Source organism: Rana temporaria, chromosome 1, assembly GCF_905171775.1.
Source record: "Rana temporaria chromosome 1, aRanTem1.1, whole genome shotgun sequence".
In the NCBI taxonomy this organism is placed as follows: Eukaryota; Metazoa; Chordata; class Amphibia; order Anura; family Ranidae; genus Rana; species Rana temporaria.
In genome coordinates this window covers 398,648,596-398,668,828 of record NC_053489.1, presented here as the reverse complement: position 1 = coordinate 398,668,828, position 20,233 = coordinate 398,648,596, and the positions used below count along the sequence as shown (strand labels likewise).

The following is a 20,233-nucleotide window of genomic DNA, read 5'->3' as shown; positions in this document are numbered from 1 at the left end:
CCGCCGCAATATCGCAGGCTTGACAAAAAAATCGCAGCGCGCCGCCATTACTAGTAAGTAAAAAAAAAAAAAAATCATAAATCTATCCCCTATTTTGTAGGCGCTATAACTTTTGCGCAAACCAATCAATATACGCTTATTGCAATTTTTTTAACAAAAATATGTAGAAGAATACGTATCGCCCTAAACCGAGGGAAATTTTTTATTTGTGGTGATCAAATACCACCAAAAGAAAGCTCTATTTGTGGGAAAAAAATGATAAAAATATAATTTGGGTACAGTGTTGTATGACCGCACAATTGTCATTCAAAATGCGTCAGTGCTGAAAGCTGAAAATTGGTCTGGGCACGAAGGGGGTTTAAGTGCCCAGTAATGAAGTGGTTAAGAAGGCACTGTGACAGCCCAGACATCAGTGATTGATATTAACCATGCCGATCACTGGAGACACACATGGGAGAGATAAAGAGTTTTAGGGTCTCTCTGTATAAGCAGAGCAGGACAGTAGTACTAGTAAAATCTGTACCCCCTGCCTGCCTGTGTGGGTGGATAGCATGTATGGGGTTTAATGATTTGAAGGAACTGGTCAATTCTAACTCGGCTTGTCACTGTGTGAGTGAAGAAAGCTGGCATTCCCTTGGGTTTTTCTCCTATTCAGTGGGGGTGAGGAAGAAAAAGTAATGGGGCAAAAAAGACGAACAGTTTTATTTATTTAGTCCTGCTTTGTGGCAGTGAGGCTGGAAAATATGGGGGCGTGATTTCATTGTACAAGTGGGTAAGTACACAGGGCCGTAGATATTTTTTTTCCTGGGGGGGGGGGGGGTTCAGGTCTTTCAAACTTAAAGGCATCATTTATACTTTTATGTTGTTGGAGGTTTTTGACGTTTTTTTTGAACGGCGCAATGCGCCGTCCGTAAAATATCCCAGTGTGCATTGCGCCAAAGTACGCCGCAAGGACGTATTGGATTCGACGTGAACGTAAATGACGTACAGCCCTATTCGCGAACGACTTACGCAAACAACGTAAAATTTCAAAACTCAGTGCTGGAACGACGGCCATACTTAACATTAGCTACGCCTCATATAGCAGGGGTAACTATACGCCGAAAAAAGCCTAACGTAAACGACGTAAAAAAATGCGCCGGCGGGAGGTACGTTTCTAAATCGGCGTAAATACCTAGTGGCCAGCGTGAATATGCAGCCTAAGACACTTACACCAGTCGGATCTTAGGGATATCTATGCGTAACTGATTCTCTGAATCAGGCGCATAGATACGACCGACCGCACTCAGAGATACGACGGCGTATCAGGAGATACGCCGTCGTATCTTGTATCTGAATCTGGCCCAGTGTAAACATAAAATGGTCAGAACAATAGCAAGCCATTTTTAATAGTCTCTGCCCCCTTGTTGTAGCTAACAATGTATAGTCTTAAATTGTTGTATATGTATATATGTGCATTATCAGACTATACTGAAGGTGTTTTGAAATGTACAAAATATTGATAGTAGTTATCATTCACAGATGTGTCAGGATATAGATGAGTGTGGAAGCGGAAGCAAAGTGTGTCCTGCCAACACTGTCTGCACAAACACTAAAGTAAGTATGCTAATATTAATTTTACTTGCAGCATGTTCTTCAGTCACTCAAATCGCAGGCAAGTAGCAGATGTTAAAATATAAAAAATACAGATTGTGAAGTTGGAGGTAGAATTGAAAATGAAAGACGTCAGACAGACTGATTTTTGATGTGACCAATATAAGGCTACTTTTTCACTAGCCTACCCTGACCGTTGCCACGGGAAAATGCAAAACGCTTCAAAAATACAAAACATATTTTTGCCATGGGCAAACCCCAAAATAGGGTTAATTATGGCCTCCGGCTAACGAGATAACGTTTTGCCAAGATTAACAGTTGTCAAAAATGACGGATCATGCGATAATGAGAAATAAAGGTGTGCATGGATGACCATGTTGACTATTTTCATATTGACCTGATTGAGTCTATACAGGTGGCTGCCCAGGAGGTTGAGACGCACTGTTATTCCTTCCAAAAGGGGCAACCTTCTATACGTACAGTATATGAGAGGCTGATCACTTTCACAATCCAAGAATCAATCACTCTGCTCGAAGCTCTGGCCCCCTTGCGTGAACCTCTGGGAGACACAAACAGGCAATCTGATTACCTCAATGCCAGGCTAGCATGGCTATACGTCTTTAGTGTCTCCCCGACATCCAAAGGACTAACATTTTGTCCATCTTCCAGATGAAAAGTGGGCAACATGGTTTCTTGACTTAAATGGAACCCTGAGGCCACTTTTGGAATATAATGCAGAATAACTCTGTCTGCCAGGAAGGTTCTTTATACCCTAGAGCTGCCAACTCAGAAACCCTCCTAGCTGAGGCTACTGTCACCAGGAAAGCTGGTGATTCCCATAGCGACAACCCCATCAACTACGAGATGAGGAGAAAAAAAGGAATGTGGCCTGAGGGAGGGAGTCAAATGTATAAATTAGGTTCTGCAGGTGGGGGTATACTCAGTGGTATTCTTCACTTTAACATACTCAGTGGTAGGCTGACATGGAGCTGTCAGGAAAATAAATGTTGGGGTTGTAATAAAAAATAGTCCACATTGCTGATAAATCTATTCAACTGATGGATGTCATTCTGCCCTTTTACTAGAAAATAATTTTTCTTAGAGAATCATGTAGGTGAATGTGGAGAATGAGAACCTGTACAGATAAAGAGATGTCTTAGAGATTTGGCTCAGTGAAAACTAAAATAATACAGAATAGTGTGAGTGGAAGGCAAAGGAAGGTAATAGAAGAAAGTTTAAAAGTGGCAAGATAAAGGAAGACATCTGCACTTATGCAATCCCCCTAAATTCTGCAAATTACATTTATTGTTGTATTTTTCTTTTTTTCTCTAGGGTTCATACAAATGTACAGCCTGTAAAACAGGGTCAGGAAATGATAAGAATCCTGCTTGTAAAACAGAAAGAAGGTGCCCAAATGGAGAGATTAGCAAGTGTCATGAAAATGCAGATTGTATTATGGACAGTGATGGAACCATAGCATGCGTGGTAAGAAATGTGTTCCTATAACTTAGCAGAAATCGGCATGGTTAACAAGTACAAAAACAGAACCAATTCAACCAATAGGCATTTATAACCATCCTACTAAAGTACCCCTCTATAATTTTGACAAATTCACAATTTGATCATGATGAAAGTGTATAGTTGCAGCAAGCAAGCACTGACCATGGAGGAGTTTCTGTCTATACATACATACTCTGTTGACATTTTTCTTTCAAAAGTGCCATGCACCTCAATATTGCTAAGGATTCAATATTTAGATGGCTACTACAGTTACATGGAAAACTATTGGTACCCAAAGAATATTAACTTACAATGAAATATGTTAAGGCTAAACAAGTAAATGTCATCCACCATTTATTTATTTTTGGTTCAAAGCCCACAGAGTAGACACTGAATTGTTAATTTATGAGTTAGCATATTCTTCTAAATATATGCAAGTGGCACGGACAAATCTATTGAAAACCCTTATATTTCAGATGTAATGTAATTTCCAGTGAGCATTTGTTATCTGATATATACAGTGCTCAGTATAATGAGTACACCCCAACAGATTTGTCAGAAAACCTTTACTTTCCTTTCAGAATCAACATTTTCTATGGGACACTATACTACAAAAAATTCCACAAATGCAGGGCTATTGATTGCAACCAAGATTTGTTCATTTGCACTCACAAAAACAAATTTATTTAAGACCATGTTGCAAAAATGATTACACCCCAATAAAAGTCTAAGGCCTCGTACAGACGAGACGATATCCGCTGGAAACGGTCCGCCAGACCATTTCCAGTGGATAAATCCTCTGGCGGATTTGGATCTGATGGCTGTACACACCATCAGATCGGAATCCCCGCGGTGACGTGGCCGCGCCGTCGCCGCGACAATGACGAGGCGACGTGCGCGACCCTGGAAGGTAAATACTTCCACGCATGCGTCGAATCATTACGACGCATGCGAGGGATGGGAGCGGACGGACTGATCCGGTGAGTCTGTACAGACGACCGGATCAGTCCGCTGGACTGGATTCCAGCGGATAGATTTCTTAGCATGCTAAGAAATTTTTATCCGCTGGGAATCCATCGGCTGGATTTTTATCCGCTGGGAAATGTCCGCTAGGCCGTACACACGACCGGATCTATCTGCTGGAACTGATCCGCGGATCAATCCCAGCGGATAGATCCGGTCGTGTGTACGGGGCCTTAGGAGCAAAGCTAAATTTTAGACAACATAATCCTAATTAACCACTTCCATACAGGGCAGTTATACATACCAGGCCTATTCTGGCACCTCTCTCCTACATGTACAAATCATATTTTTTTTGCTAGAAAATTACACAGAACCCCCAAACATTATATATGTTTTTTTAGCAGACACCCTAGGGAATAAAACGACGGTCATTGAAACGTTTTATCTTGCACGCCATTTGCGCAATAATTTTTCAAACGCCTTTTTTTTGGAAAAAAATTGTTTCATGAATTAAAAAAATAACAAAACAGTAAAGTTAGCCCAATTTTTTTGTAAAATATGAAAGATGATGTTACACCGAGTAAATAGATACCTAACATGTCACGCTTTAAAATTGCGCACACTCATGGAATGGCGCCAAACTTCGGTACTTAAAAATCTCCATAGGCAACGCTTTGAAATTTTTTACAGGTTACCAGTTTAGATTTACAGAGGAGATCTAGTGCTAGAATTGTTGCTGGCACTCTAACGCACACGGCGATACCTCACATATGTGGTTTTAACTGCGTTTACATATGTCGGCGGGACTTGCGTGTGCGTTCGCTTCTGCACACGAGCTACTGGGGACAGGGGCGTTAAAAAAAAAATGTATTTCTTTTTTTTTTTTTACATATTTATTTATTTTTTTACACTTTTTTTTTTATTTTATTTTTTTTATTATCACTTTTAAACATCCCTTGTATTAGGAATGTGTGTGACAGGTCCTCTTTATGGAGAGATGCTGGAAAGCATGAAATCGGTGAAAAAAAATTCACCGATCTCATGCTTACGGTTGCTTAGCAGCCGCAATTGCGGCTTTGTTTACTTACGGGGACCCGGGCGTGACGTCATCACATCGCGCCCGGGTCCTCCGACGGTCATAGAGATGACTGGTGACCATCTGGTCACCAGTCATCTCTATGCTTCCTGCCAGCGCCGGACGATTCGTTCTCCGGGCCCCCGATGGCACGGGAGAGCCCGGAGAAGCACCGGATGGCGGCGGGAGGGGGGGGATGTCCCCTCCCGCCACCAGTAAGAACGATCTAGCGGCGGAATCACCGCTATGATCGTTCTTATGTTGTGCAGAATCGCGGCAGGAGAGAACGATATCTGAATGATGCCTCTAGCTGCAGGCATCATTCAGATATCCACCCGCAAAGCCCAGGATGTCATATGACGTCCTCCTGGATCGAGGAGGGGTTCCTGCCGCCATCATTTCACAATGACGCGGTAAGGAAGTGGTTAACAAGAATAAAACTACAGGAAGATCAGCAAAGCTTTATTCATCAGTCAGAATATTGTAGCAAAAGTGTTACAAAAATGTAACAAAGATCAAACTGCAACCATCTGAGAGACATCTAGGCCGTCCACCAATGTTAACACCTTGTCAGGAGTGTCTTCTGATGAGAAGGGTTGAAGAAAACCACCATGCAAGTTCACTGCAGTTAGCTAAAGAAGTAGAAAGTCAAACCGGGTGATTGTTTCCCATGATACAATATGGCATACACTGCAGAGGAAAGGCATGCACTGCAGAGGAAGCCTCTCCTAAAGCCCATGCAAAAAATGCCTGCCTAGAATTTGCCAGGGCCTATGCTGTAAAATAAGAAGATTACTGGGACTCTGTACTCTGCAGTGATGAGACCAAGATGAATGTTTTTAGAACTGATGGCTTCAAAACTGTATGCCGTCGCAAAGGTGAGGAGTACAAAGAAAAATGCATGGTGCCTACAGTGAAACATGGTGGTGGCAGTGTCCTCCTGTGGGACTGCATTAGTGCTGCTGGTGTTGGGGAGCTGCATTTACCGTATTTATCGGAACTTGAAGGAAAATTCCTGCAAAAAAAAAAAAAATACTTACAGTTTGGATGCCCCTCGTCTGTGTCTTGCCCGTCGTCCATCGTGTCCTGCCCGTCGTCCATCGCGGCCTCGTCCGGTCCGGCGTCCTTCTGCGGCCATCGTGGTGTCCTCCCCGCTCGATCCCCGCTTCCCGCGCTGTGTTCGAACCACTGCGCCGACATATACCGAGCGGAGTACACTCGGGTATAGTCGGGCGGGCTCGGCTCCTCTCGCGTAAAGGACGTACAGGACGTGACCGCGAGAGGAGCCGAGCCTGCCCGACTATACCCGAGTGTACTGCGCTCGGTATATGTCGGTGCAGTGGTTCAAACACAGCGCGGGAAGCAGGTATCGGCGTATATCGTGCACCCACGATTTTGCCCTGATTTTCATGGGCAAAAAAGTGTGCGGTATACGCCGATAAATACGGTAGTATTTATTGATAGTATTATGGTATCACAGATGTACTGTTCTATACAAATGGGGAATTCTGAAGAGACAAGTTGAGCATCACTCTCCATCCAACATCCAGGCTCTAAAAGAGGTCATTCTTGACAAATAGAAAATATGTCACCAACTTATTCATATCATGCCTAGAAGCCTTGGTGCTGTCCTTACAAATCATGAAGGTCATACAAAATACTAGATGTAGGCGTTTTTGTTGTATGTAGGGTGTATTCATTTTTTCATCGAATAATTTGAGTAAAACTGAGGATTTTGTAATCTAAGTTATATTATTAACCTTCCTTTCATGTAATCAAATGTTCTATAAAACTCACTTTTGTCAACATTTTACAAATTGTTCTTGTGGTCATTGAGATATTGATTCAAATCTTAGGGGTGTACTCATTTATGTTGATCACTGATTATACATAAATACTACGGCCCGGATTCACAAAGCACTTACGCCGACGTATCTCGACATACGCCGCGTAAGTGCAAATATGCGCCGTCGTATATATCCGCCATACTCTGAAACCAAGATACGCCTGAAAATATGCTTCATCCGACCGACGTAACTTTCCTACGCCGGCGTATCGTGGGCGCATATTTAGGCTGGCCGCAAGGGGTGCTCCCATTGATTTCCTATTCAAATATGGAAATGAGGGAGATACGTCAATTCACGAACGTAGTTGCGCCCGGCGCATATTATACGCAGTTTGCGTAAGTCGTACGTCCGGCGTAAAGTTCTTCCCCATATAGGAGGCGCAACTTATGCAAAGGTATGGACCAGGGAACACAGCCGTCGTATTTTACGTCGTTTACGTAGTACGTGAATATGGCTAGGCGTAGGTTACGTTCACGTCGTAGGCAGTGATTCGACGTATCTTAGGCAGTTGTTTCGACGTGATTCTGAGCATGCGCACTGGGATACGTCCACGGGACGGCGCATGTGCTGTTCGTTTTAAGTACTCGTATGGCACTCGGCCCATCATTTGCATGGGGTCATGCCTCATTAGCATGGCTCATGCCCACTTCCACCTATGACGGCTTACGCCGAGGGAACCCAGCGCAGTTTGGGAGGCAAGTGCTTGGTGAATTCGGTGCTTGCCTCTCTGCGCTACGTCGGCGTAGCGTATATTAGATACGCTACGCCGGCATAAATATGCGCCAATGTATGTGAATCCGGGCCTATGTATATACAGTGTAGATCAAAATAATAGTATGCACAGAATATGTAGACATAAATATAGTAAAATACTTTGCCAACCCCAAATGTGAGCAGCCAACACAACAATAAGACTAATTGTGAACAGGTATATAAGTGAAAAGTGTAGCGCTGAAAATGTGCAAAGTATGTCAACCTGGCAGAACCTTAAGAAAAGGCTAGATAGTCAATACAACAAAAGTGTGTAAAATCTATTTATAATAAAGAGTGTAACATATGCATATCACACAATGATTATATGAAAATTACCTTGTGCGATGTGAGTCGCAAGAAGGTCTTAAACGTTGAACCAAAAAAAAAAATTGCTAACAATGGTCATATGGTAAGTAACTATGAAAACCACAATATCATAGACAATTAAATAAACTCAATAGAACATCAGAAATAGAATGCAAAAAATATAAATATTCTGATATTAGTGACTGTGTTCAATAACACAAACCCATGTGTGACCATAGATATGTAAAAAAAGGCAAAAGCAAACACAATGCTAATTCAAATGGTAATAAAAACTGAAAACGTGATAGTCCATGAGGTTAGGGTATCACAGTTAAACAGTGACATATGAGGAAACCACACTGTTGCTGCAGATGACTGTCATGCCGCATACACACCATCACTTTATGTGATGAAAAAAAACGACACTTTCTGTGAAGTAAAAAATGACGTTTTTGAAACTTCAATTTTCAAAGACGAAGTTGCCTACACACCATCGTTTTTCTCACAATGTTCTTGCAAAGTGAGGTTACGTTCCACCACGTTTTACCATTGAAGCTTGCTTCATAAGTAGCTTCTGGGCATGCGTGGATGAAAAAACGTCTTAGAAAACGACGTTTTTTGCTACACACGGTCAATTTCTGTGAAGTAAAAAGTGCACTTTTGAAAAACGACACATAAAATTGAAGCATGCTTCAATTTTTTTTGGTCGTTTTTTAGAAGACATAAAACGACGTTTTCCCCCACACACAGTTCAAATAAAGTGACGTTTTTAAAAACGTCATTTTTTTTCATCACATAAAGTGATGGTGTGTACGCGGCATTAGTCTCTTGGATAGATGTTACGAACAGTGGATAAGTACACCCGGGAGTGCCTTCACCAAGAATGAGGGAGAGAAGATGGTACTCTTACCCGAATTCGTGGACTCAACTCACCATACGGCGGTGGATCTGTCAGGCATGAAACCGGAGATGTTAAGTCTCGCTCCACGATCGTGGAGAGAAACTCAACATCTCCGGTTCTGCCACGCTGACATACTTTGCACATTTTCAGCGCTACACTTTTCACTTATATGCACAGAATATGTGAAACATATTTGTTCACATTAGAGATGTGTATTTTCTCACACATTGAAGATAGCAATCGTAACTACCAGTATATTGTTTTCTTGAGTTTTATTGTGCTAAATTATATTCATCTTTTTCACAGTGTAAAGTTGGATGGGCAGGAAATGGACTGATGTGCGCCAAGGATACAGACATTGATGGATTCCCGGATGAGAAGCTGAGATGCTCTGACTTGAGATGCAAAAAGGTAAGAGACAAAAACATAACTACAGCCATAGTATCCCAGGGAGTTTCACATTGCTACATCACTATTTGTACCTATAGGGCCAGATTCACAGAAGAAGTACGCCGGCGTATCTACTGATACACCGGCGTACTTTCAAATTTGCCGCGTCGTATCTTTAGTTTGAATCCTCAAACCAAGATACGACGGCTTCTGGCTTCGATCTGACAGGCGTACGGCTTCATACGCCTTCGGATCGTAGGTGTAATACTTCAGCGCCCGCTGGGTGGAGTTTGCGTAGTTTTCCGCGTTGGGTATGTTAATTAGCTTTTTCCGGCGATTCACGAAGGTACGCCCGGCCGTTGCATTTTCTTACGTCGTCGCTAGTCGGCTTTTCCCGGCGTATAGTTAAAGCTGCTGTTTGGTGGCGTATAGATAGACTTGCCATGTTAAAGTATGGCCGTCGTTCCCGCATCGAATTTAATTTTTTACATTTTTTTGCGTAAGTAGTCTGTGAATAGTAAAGGACGTAACGCACGTCGAAGTTCAAAAAATGACGTCGATGCAACGTCATTTTGCGCAAAGCACGGCGGGAAATTTCAAAACGGAGCATGCGCATTTCAATGGGCGCGGGGACGCGCTTCATTTAAATGAATCACGCCCCCTACCCGCCCAATTTGAAATACGTGCCGAGAAGTACACTACGCCACAAAATCTTCCTGGATTCGAAATTCCGCCAGGTAAGATACGGCGGCGTAGCGTATCTCTGATACGATGCGCCAGGGCAAATGTCTCTGAATCTGGCCCATAGAGTGCTACTAATATAGCAGCCGGCAGGTGACAACCACAGTGTGTAGCTGGCGTCGCAGGCAAAAGTGACCATCGAGGTGGAGATCGTGACGTTACTGCCCTACCTCTCCACTTTGTCCAATCAGAGAGCACTTTGCACTCACTGAGAAAATGCAAAGCATTCTCTGAATGAGGCCCATGCTAAGCAGTCTCCTTCTGTGTTTACTAAGCAGTAGGGTAGTTAATCAGCACTGCCCCAAAGCTAGCGGAAATCACTGTAGTAGCAATGACTACTCCACTGATTTCCAGCTTCAGCTGGCATCAGCCAGGTATGGCACATGCATTCTTTAGCAGTGCATAATAGCAGTGATTTTTTTAAGTAGCTTACATGCAGTAGTGCCCCAATCTGATGCATTCCAGTTACAAAAGGCAGGTAGGTAGTTTTTATCAGTAAAGTCTTGAACCAGCTGACTTTTGGCCCATGTGTACACCTGTCTGTTCTACAGAGGCTGGTCTCATGACCAGCCTCTGACAAATGGAAATGCTGGAAAACCAGCATCTGATCAGCACTGGCAGCCAATGGCTGTACGTGCTAATTGGTGTGTTCTGGAAGGGGGGCAGCCCACCTATCAGAACACAAAGGCACAGTGGGGGAGATCGCTGTACTAATAAAGCTTGTATTAGTATGGCCATCTCTCAGGGTTTTTTTTTTCGTTCAGTCTGCTGGGTTGAATGAAAAAAAAACATCTGGGGCCGGATTCAGAAAGAGATACGCCGTCGTATCTCTGAGTTCCGACGGTCGTATCTATGCGACTGATTCATAGAATCAGGTTACGCATAGATATCCCTAAGATCCGACAGGTGTAAGTGTCTTACACCGTTGGATCTTAGGCTGCAATTCCCGGCTGGCCGCTAGGTGGCGCTTCCGTATTTTTACGCAACGAATATGCAAATGAGGATCTAAAAAAACGCGGGGTCAACCAAAATTTAATTTAATAAAACACGCCCCCTACATCCCCATTTGAATTACGCGGCCTTACGCCGCAACACATACGCTACGCCGCTCTAACTAAGGGCGCAAGTTCTTTGTGAATAAAGAACTCGCGCCCAAAGTTAGAGCAGCATAACGTATCAGAGATACGTTACGCGGGCCGGACAGATACGCCATTGTATCTGAATCCGGCCCCTAGTGTGCACTTGGTTTTACTCGTGTCACTGAAACAACAATGTCTTCCAACTGCTCATACCACATATGTGTGATGCATAGGATTCAGAAAAGTTTAAATTGTGTATTTTTTTCAAACCCACATTTCAGTGCGAGTTCGGGGGCAATTTGAAAGACATCTGTGCAGGTTCATGCACAAAAGTCTATTGAAATCGCCCAGTCGCCAAAAGTGCAGGAACTACTTTTGGAAATCGGTGTGGCACAGCATAGTCGCGTTGCACTGATTGGCATAGTGCCGTTGCCGGTAATAGGCCGCAATTTGGCATTCTTGTGTGTTCGTGTGTAGATTCTGTGGGTCAGATTCATCTCCTGATCCGCCGTCGTATCTCTGAGATCCGCCGTCGTATCTGTGAGAGCCGACGGTCGGATCTATGAGGCTGATTCATAGAATCAGATTCCTCATAGATCTCCCTTAGATCCGACTGGTGTAAGTGACTTACACCAGTCGAATCTTAGGCTGCAATCTACCGCCGGCCGCTAGGTGTCGTCGCTTTTTTTTACGCGTCGGATATGCAAATGAGTAGAACCGCCGATTCAAGTCCGTACGCCCGCCCGTCGCTTTTTTTTAACGTCGTTTGCGTTCTGCTTTTTCCGGCGGATAGCTACCCCTGCTATATGAGGGGTAGCTAATGTTAAGTATGGCCGTCGTTCCCGCGCCGAGATTCAAATTTTTACGTTGTTTGCGTAAGTCGATCGGGAATACGGATGGCCGCAATTGACGTACCCGCCGCTAACAATGACGTCCTAGCGACGTCATTTGGAGCATGCGCACTGGGAAATTTCGCCGGCGGCGCATGCGCAGTTAAATCGGCGCGGGAACGCGCCTGATTTAAATTGTACACTCCCCCTAGCCGCTGATCTACATGAATCTGGCCCTGTGTGTTCAAGTTTTAGTGAAACTCCCTCATTGTATTATCTTTTTTGGCAGTGAAAATAATGCCTTATATAAAAATTATGACAATAAACTATGGCAAAGCGATGAGAAGCTGTACACAAAGGACAGTTCCAACAGCATGCTGCACACTTTTTTTTTCAAAATATTTTTATTGAGAGTTTTACAGGTTTATAAAAAGCCACAATACAAACAAAAAAGGAAAAAAATAAAAACATAAAAGTAAAAAAATTTAATCAGCAGTGGTCATGTTGCCCCTCAGTATAGGTATCTAGAGTAGCAACCACACTACAATCAAATATACATGCTGCACTCTTTAACCACTTGCCTACAAGGCACTTTCACCCCCTCCCTGCCCAGGCCAATTTTCAGCTTTCAGCGCTGTCGCACTTTGAATGACAATTGCGGGTCATGCTACATTGGAACCATGTGAAATGTTTATAATTTTCTTCACACAAATAGAGCTTTCTTTTGATGGTGTTTAATCACTGCTGGGTTTTTTATTTTTTACAAAAAAAGACAGAAAAATTTGAAAAAATAAAAAGTTTTTCTTAGTTTCTGTCAGTAAATTTTGTAAATAAGTAATTTTTCTCCTTCACTGATGTGCGCTGATGAGGCCACACTGATAGGCTGTACTGATGGGCACTGATGAGGTGGCACTTATGGGCACTGATGAGGAGGCACTAATATGCCACACTTATGGGCACTGATAGGTGGCACTGATGAGCACTGATGGGTCGCACTGGTGGACACGGATAGGCGGTATTGATGGGCAGCACTGATAGGTGGCACTAATAGCTAGCACTGACTGACATCATTAATGGGCACTGACTGGTGGTACTTGTGGGCACTAATTGCTAGCACTGGTGGGCACTGATTTCTGGCACTGGTGGTGCTGTATTGTAATCAGAGCATTGATAATCAGTGCCCTGATTACATGTCTGGATGTCCCCTGGAAGGAGATTCTGCTCTCCTCACCACACACTCTGTCAGTGGGAGGCGATGAAAGGCAATTACCAGAATTTCCATGTTTACATGTGACTGGCTGTGATTGGACACAGCCAATCACATGGTTAAAGAGACGCGGCCATGGCTCTTTACAGATATCGGGGTCACGCTGTGTACTAGCAAAACAGCGATTGCCGCACTGTGCTCCACCATGGGCGCACAGGAGCAGCCGTTTGGGTGCGTCGTCATATGACGACCACCCAGAACGTGAGCTGCACAGTCCCTCCGTCATTTGACGAGTGGCAAGCGGTTTAACTTAAAAAACATCCTAGCAAGACAAAATCCAAGAGAAATCCAATATATATGTAAACCCTAAAAGATTAACCACCAAAAGCAAAAGCACACTTGTTGCTGATGCTGAAAATATAGGCTCCTGAAAAGGACAGTTAAGTCTATGGAACGGAAAGCGTAGGGGGGTACATCAGGTTATGTAGGCCACCACACTGCACGCTACAGAATAACAGTGTATTGCACTGTATATCTCCCTACACTTTAAGCAATTCTGTACATTTTCTATATTCTCACCTAACCTAATTGCTATCCTGATTTTGATCTGAATTGCGTTGGATTATGGCTTGATCGTCTCTCCTTGATAACAATCTTGCTGTAATTGACTCTGCAAGCATGTGTATCTGCTAAATAGGTTGGTTTATTTAGGCCTCTTTGACATGGGGCATATCAGGGGTCAAGTCCTGGGGAAAAAAGTTTGGGAACTCCCACCCAACATCCACTCCCCCACCAAAGAAATAAATAAAAATGATACGCTCATATGCATAGTTACTAAACGTATGTTTTTTTTTTTTCGATCCACTGTACCTTAGTAATCCTTTATGTTACTGGCCGCTTCCTGTATATGGATTCATCGGGTAGTGTGCGGGTATTCCGTCACTTCCTCGATGCCGCAATTTCTCCTGGGAGCTTTTGTCAATGTCAAGCAAGTTCTTTCTAAATCCCGCGATAACTCGCGGCAGACCTCCGCAATGTCTCCTGGGAACAATGACAAAAGCTCCCAGGAGACATTGCGGCATCGAGGAAGTGACGGAATACCCGCACACTACCCGATTAATCCATATACAGGAAGCGGCCAGTAACAAAGAATTACTAAGGTTCGCCTGCCCCTGACAGTGACTCGAGCTGGGCATCGCCGCTTAGTGAAGGATTGGCTCGGGCGGCTCGGCTGCTCTCAGCTGCTCTAGTCCTGCAAAGGGAACTGTGTTCCTGCTGTGAAAAAAGTGCAGGAACTCCGTTCCCACGCGACTTGAGCCCTGGGGCATATCAATACATACACCGTAGGAGGGCCACATTTACTCACATGGGGAGTCACAGCTGTAATTTGCATCCCCACGCAGGCGGCCTGCAGGGGCAAGGTCGCATCTTCAAATCTAACATCCCCATTCACAGACAGTGTCCATTCGAGACCGTGCACTTGCACGGGTGTCAAATTGGGAGCAGAAGCTTTGTATGTGAAGCTACTGCATCTCAATAGACATCAGTGGGATGGCCTGCATGGGAATGGGCAAAACACCATGTAAGAATATGCATTGATACACAATGGGGCTGATTTACTATGCTCTGTGCGCTGCGCTGGTTCATGCCTTAATTAGTGCGCCGGGTGGAGGCTTAATTAGGCGCATGAACCAGCGTAGCAGCCGGCGCATTGAAAGTAATATGTAAAGCCGCGCCGAACTCCCTATAGAAGTCTATGGGAGAAATCAAAAGTGTTCATTTTAAAGGCAAATCTGCAAGTTTTGTCCTAAAAAGTGTTTGGGGACCTCAGTCCTGCCCCAGGGGACATGTATCAATGTTTTTTTTATTTTTTAAAACGGACGTTTTTTCGGGAGCAGTGAAATTAATAATTCTTAAAGTGAAACAATAAAAGTGAAATATTTCTTTAAATTTCGTACCTAGGGGGGGTGTAATGTCAGCATGTGAAATAGCACATTTTTCCCGCACTTAGAACTGCCCCTGCACAAAATGACATTCAGAAGGAAAAAAGTCATTTAAAAATTCACACGCGGCTATAATGAATTGTCGGCTCTGACAATTCTAAAGGGATTCATTCATAAAACAAAAACAAAAAATGTGTAGGGGTTCCCCCAAATTAAATTACCAGGCCCTTCAGGTCTGGAATGGATATTAAGGGGAACCCCGCCGTAAAAACCAAAAAAAAAGACGTGCGGTTCCCGGCAAATATCCATTCCAGGCCCTTCAGGTCTGGTGTGGATTTTAAGGGGAACTCCACCCCAAATTGAAAAAAATGGCGTGGAGTCCCCCTAAAAATCCACACCAGACCCTTATCCGAGCACGTTGACCTGGCCGGCTGCAGAAAAGAGGGGGGGACAGAGTGCGCCCCCCCCTCTCCTGAACCGCACCAGGCCACATGCCCTCAACATGGGGAGGATGTCCCCATGTTGATGGGGACAAGGGCCTCATCCCCACAACCCTTGCCCGGTGGTTGTGGGGGTCTGCGGGCGGGGGGCTTATCAGAATCTGGAAGACCCCTTTAACAAAGGGGACCCCCAGATCCTGCCCCTCCCCCTATGTGAAATGGTAATGGGGTACATTGTACCTCTACCATTTCACCCAAAAAAAAATTCAAAAGTGTTAAAAATGACAGTAGCCGGTTTTTGACAAATCTTTTAATAAAATCTTCTTTTCTTCTTTCCTTCGGGTTTCTTCCGCTGCTTCTTTCTTGGGTCTTCTCGTCCACATCTTGCCTGACGTGTTCTTCTATCTTCTCCGTCCGTCCTTCAGCCTTCTGGTCCCGCATCTTGCCCGTTGTCTTCTCCTGTCTTCTTCTCCGTCCGTCCGCCAGCCTCCTCGTCCGCATCTTGTGTCTTCTCCGGTCTTCTTCTCGGTCCGCCAGCCTTCTCGTCCACATCTTTTTCTTCCCCGGACCCAGCGTTTGAATTTGATTTGGCCGCCGTGTTGCGCTCCTGGGACCCGCCCCCCTCTGACGCCACAAGTAAACTCTTTAGAAGGTCATGTGCGTCAGAGGGGGGCGGGGTCACAGAGCGTCACACGGCGGGGGAATTCAATTTCAAACGCGCCACCCGGAGAAGATGCCGCCGCTTCCAATTGAAGTTCCCGCCGTGTCACACTCATGTGACCCCGCCCCCCTCTGACGCACATATGCCACACGCGGACTTTCATATGAGTTTACCTGTGGCGTCAGAGGGGGGCGGGTCCCAGGAGCGGGAACACGGCGGCCAAATCAAATTCAAACGCTGGATCCGGGGAAGAAAAAGATGCGGACGAGAAGGCTGGCGGACGGACGGAGAAGAAGACAGGAGAAGACAACGGGCAAGATGCGGGACCAGAAGGCTGAAGGACGGACGGAGAAGATAGAAGAACACGTCGGGCAAGATGTGGACGAGAAGACCCAAGAAAGAAGCAGCGGAAGAAACCCGAAGGAAAGAAGAAAGAAGATTTTATTAAAAGATTTGTCAAAAACCGGCTACTGTCATTTTTAACACTTTTGACATTTTTTTGGGGGTGAAATGGTAGAGGTACAATGTACCCCATTACCATTTCACATAGGGGGGGCCAGGATCTGGGGGTCCCCTTTGTTAAAGGGGTCTTCCAGATTCTGATAAGCCCCCCGCCCGCAGACCCCCACAACCACCGGGCAAGGGTTGTGGGGATGAGGCCCTTGTCCCCATCAACATGGGGACATCCTCCCCATGTTGAGGGCATGTGGCCTGGTGCGGTTCAGGAGAGGGGGGGGGCCGCACTCTGTCCCCCCCTCTTTTCTGCGGCCGGCCAGGTCAACGTGCTCGGATAAGGGTCTGGTGTGGATTTTTAGGGGGACTCCACGCCATTTTTTTTCAATTTGGGGTGGAGTTCCCCTTAAAATCCACACCAGACCTGAAGGGTCTGTATGGATATTTGGGGGGACCCCACGCCATTTTTTTGGGGTTTTTTTACGGCGGGGTTCCCCTTAATATCCATTCCAGACCTGAAGGGCCTGGTAATTTAATTTGGAGGGACCCCCATTTTTTTTTTTTTTTTTTTATTATTTTTAATGAGCAATGACTGTATTCTTTATAGCCATGAATACTTTAAACTTCCTTTTTTTTGTTTCACTTCAGAAATGACATCTTGTACAGGGACAGTTCTAAGCACGGGAAACATGCGTGTACCCCCCCTCCCCCCCTGTATGAAATTTAAAGGAATATTTCACTTTTATTATTTCACTTTAACCACTTCCATACCGCGCCTATTCTGGCACTTCTCTCCTTCATGTAAAAATTATATTTTGTTCCTGGGAAATTAATCAGGACCCCCAAACATTATATATAATTTTTTAGCAGACACCCTAGGGAATAAAGTGGCGGTCATTTTTTATTTGATTTCCAACGGTATTTGTGCAATAATTTTTCTAACGCCTTTTTTTTTTGGCCCAAAAAAAAACACGGTTCATGAATTTAAAAAAAAAAAACCAGTAAAGTTAGCCCAATTTTTATGGATAATGTTAAAGATGATGTTACATCGAGTAAATAGATACCTAACTTGTCACGCTTTAATATTGTACACACTCATGGAATGGCGCCAAACTTCGGGACATAAAAATATCCATAGGCGATGCTTGTTTTTTTTTTTAAAGGTGACCAGTTCAGAGTTACAGAGGAGGTCTAGGGCTAAAATTATTGCTCTCGCTCTAACGCACATGTTAGATGTGTGGTTTGAATGGTGTTTACATATGTGGGCGGGACTTACATGCATATTCGCTTCTGAGTGCGAGCTTCTAGGGACAGGGGCGTTATTTTATTTTTTTGTGTTTTATGTTTGTTTTTTTTACCTCATATTTTTCTTCTTGCACTTTTTTGACACTTTTTTTGATTTTGGATCACTTTTCTTCCTATTACAAGGAATGTAAACATCCTTTGTAATAGGACTAGTGTGTGACAGGTCCTCTTTATGGAGAGAGGCGGGGTCAATAAGGCTGGAAAGCATGGTATTGAAAAAAAAAATAAAAGATCTCATGCTTTCAGCTGCAATCATGTTCGTTCAGCACAGTGGTGTAGTGTATAGCACTTTGACCTAGCAGCAAAAGGGTCGCTGGTTCGAATCCAGCCCGTGACACCATCTGCATGGAGTTTGCATGTTCTCCCTGTGCCTGCGTGGGTTTCCTCCCACAATATAAAAACACGCTGTAAATCGGATCCGGTCTAAATAAGCCCTAATATGCAGTAGTATATTTAGGTTTTGTTCTGCCCTTGGCCTGACTACATATCTGCACCTCCTAATAGAAAAATGACCCACCCCTTCCTGTCAAGGTCACACCCTGTTTTTGTATGACCCGCCCAGGAATTTTCAGGGGACCCACACACTATTTCTGGGGGGAGGGGGGCACTGGATTCCCTTAACCACTTCCATACCAGGCACTTACGCACCTTCCCGCCCAAGCCAATTTTCAGCTTTCAGCACTGTCGCACTTTGAATGGCAATTGCGCGGTCATACAACACTGTACCCAAACAAAATTGGCGTTTTTTTCCCCCACAAATAGAGCTTTCTTTTGTTGGTATTTGATCACCTCTGCAATTTTTTTTTTTGCGCAACAACTAAAAAAAGACTGCAAATTTTGAAAAAAAAAACGTTTTTATTTTTTTCTGTTAATTTTTTTGTAAATAAGTTTTTCTATTTCAATTACGGGCACTGATATGGCGGCACTGATGGGCACCGATGAGATGGCACTGATGGACATCGATGAGGTAGTACTGACGGGCACAGATGAGGTGGCATTGATTGGCGGCGCTGGTATGCGGCACTGATGGGCACTCATAGGTGGCACTGGGTGGCACTGATGGATACTTATGGGTGGCACAGGTGGGCACTGATAGGTGGGCACTGTGCATGGATGGGCACTGTGGGGTGGCACTGATGGACACTGTGGGGTGGCACTGATGGACACTGTGGGTGGCACTGATTTTCCCAGGTTGCCAGTCAGTGCCAATTTGTGGGCACTGATTGGCATCTTTTTTCTTTTTTTTTAATGCTTTTTGTTGTTTTTTTCCATATTTTTTTTTTTTTTGCCCACCCTGGTGGTCCAGGGTGGGCATCCCTGGTGGTCCAGTGTGGTGATCCGAGGGGGGGCTGCGCTGATAAACAATCAGCGCGAACGCCCCCTGTCAGGAGAGCCGCCGATCGGCTCTCCTATACTCGCATCTGTCAGACGCGAGTGAGGAAGAGCCATCGATGGCTCTTCCTGTTTACATCGTGATCAGCCGTGATTGGACACGGCTGATCACGTGGTAAAGAGTCTCCGTCTCCGTGAGAGACTCTTTACCGAGATCGGAGATGCAGGGTGTCAGACTGACACCCCGCATCACCGATCGCCGCGCTGCGTGCCCCCACAGGCGCGCGCGGCATGAAATCCTGCAGGACGTCCTGTCAGGATTGTGTAACCACTTCCCGGACATAAATCGGCCATAGGCTGGGCGGGAAGTGGTTAATTTGCATAGTTTTTCTCTCACTTCCTGTTTGGCTATGGGGCAGGAAGTGAAGGCAAATCTCCCCAATTGGACACAGATAATACAAAATAAACTGACAGGGCCTATAACCCTCCCTCACTCTATCCAAAATTAAAGAAAATAAAACGTGTTGATTATAGTTCTAGTCAGGGGCGGACTGACCATTGAGTCACTCGGGCACTGCCCGAGGGCCCCATGCCACTAGGGGGCCCCATCAGGGTTGCCAGGCTCAGTAAAACCAGGGACAGTATGTAAAAATCTGTGTTTTTTTTAGATCTGTCCCTGATATGTCCGAAACTGACATGCTTTTAATGTGAATATCCCAAGATTTTAGCTGCCCTGCCTCTGCACTACCTCCTGGCGTGGTGGCCATCTGTAAGCCAGAGGGGCCCCATACTCTTCTATTGCCCGGGGGCCCCATGAGTTGTCAGTCCACCCCTGGTTCTAGTTTAAGCACAAATTTCATAGAGTTTTATTGAGAGGCCTAAGAAAATATAACCATGCCAATAGGCCAGGATAC

The 20,233-nt window shown here is 44.7% G+C and overlaps 1 protein-coding gene across 1 annotated transcript in view; it reads left to right on the top strand.

Moving 5' to 3' along the window:
* LOC120913194 (cartilage oligomeric matrix protein) overlaps nt 1-20,233 on the top strand; it is a 148,500-nt gene that overhangs the window by 74,959 nt on the left and 53,308 nt on the right. The window contains exons 6-8 of the mRNA XM_040322981.1: nt 1,522-1,596; nt 2,926-3,078; nt 9,245-9,349. Of these exons, the coding sequence (XP_040178915.1) occupies nt 1,522-1,596; nt 2,926-3,078; nt 9,245-9,349 (333 nt within the window). The remainder of the gene's footprint in view (nt 1-1,521; nt 1,597-2,925; nt 3,079-9,244; nt 9,350-20,233) is intronic.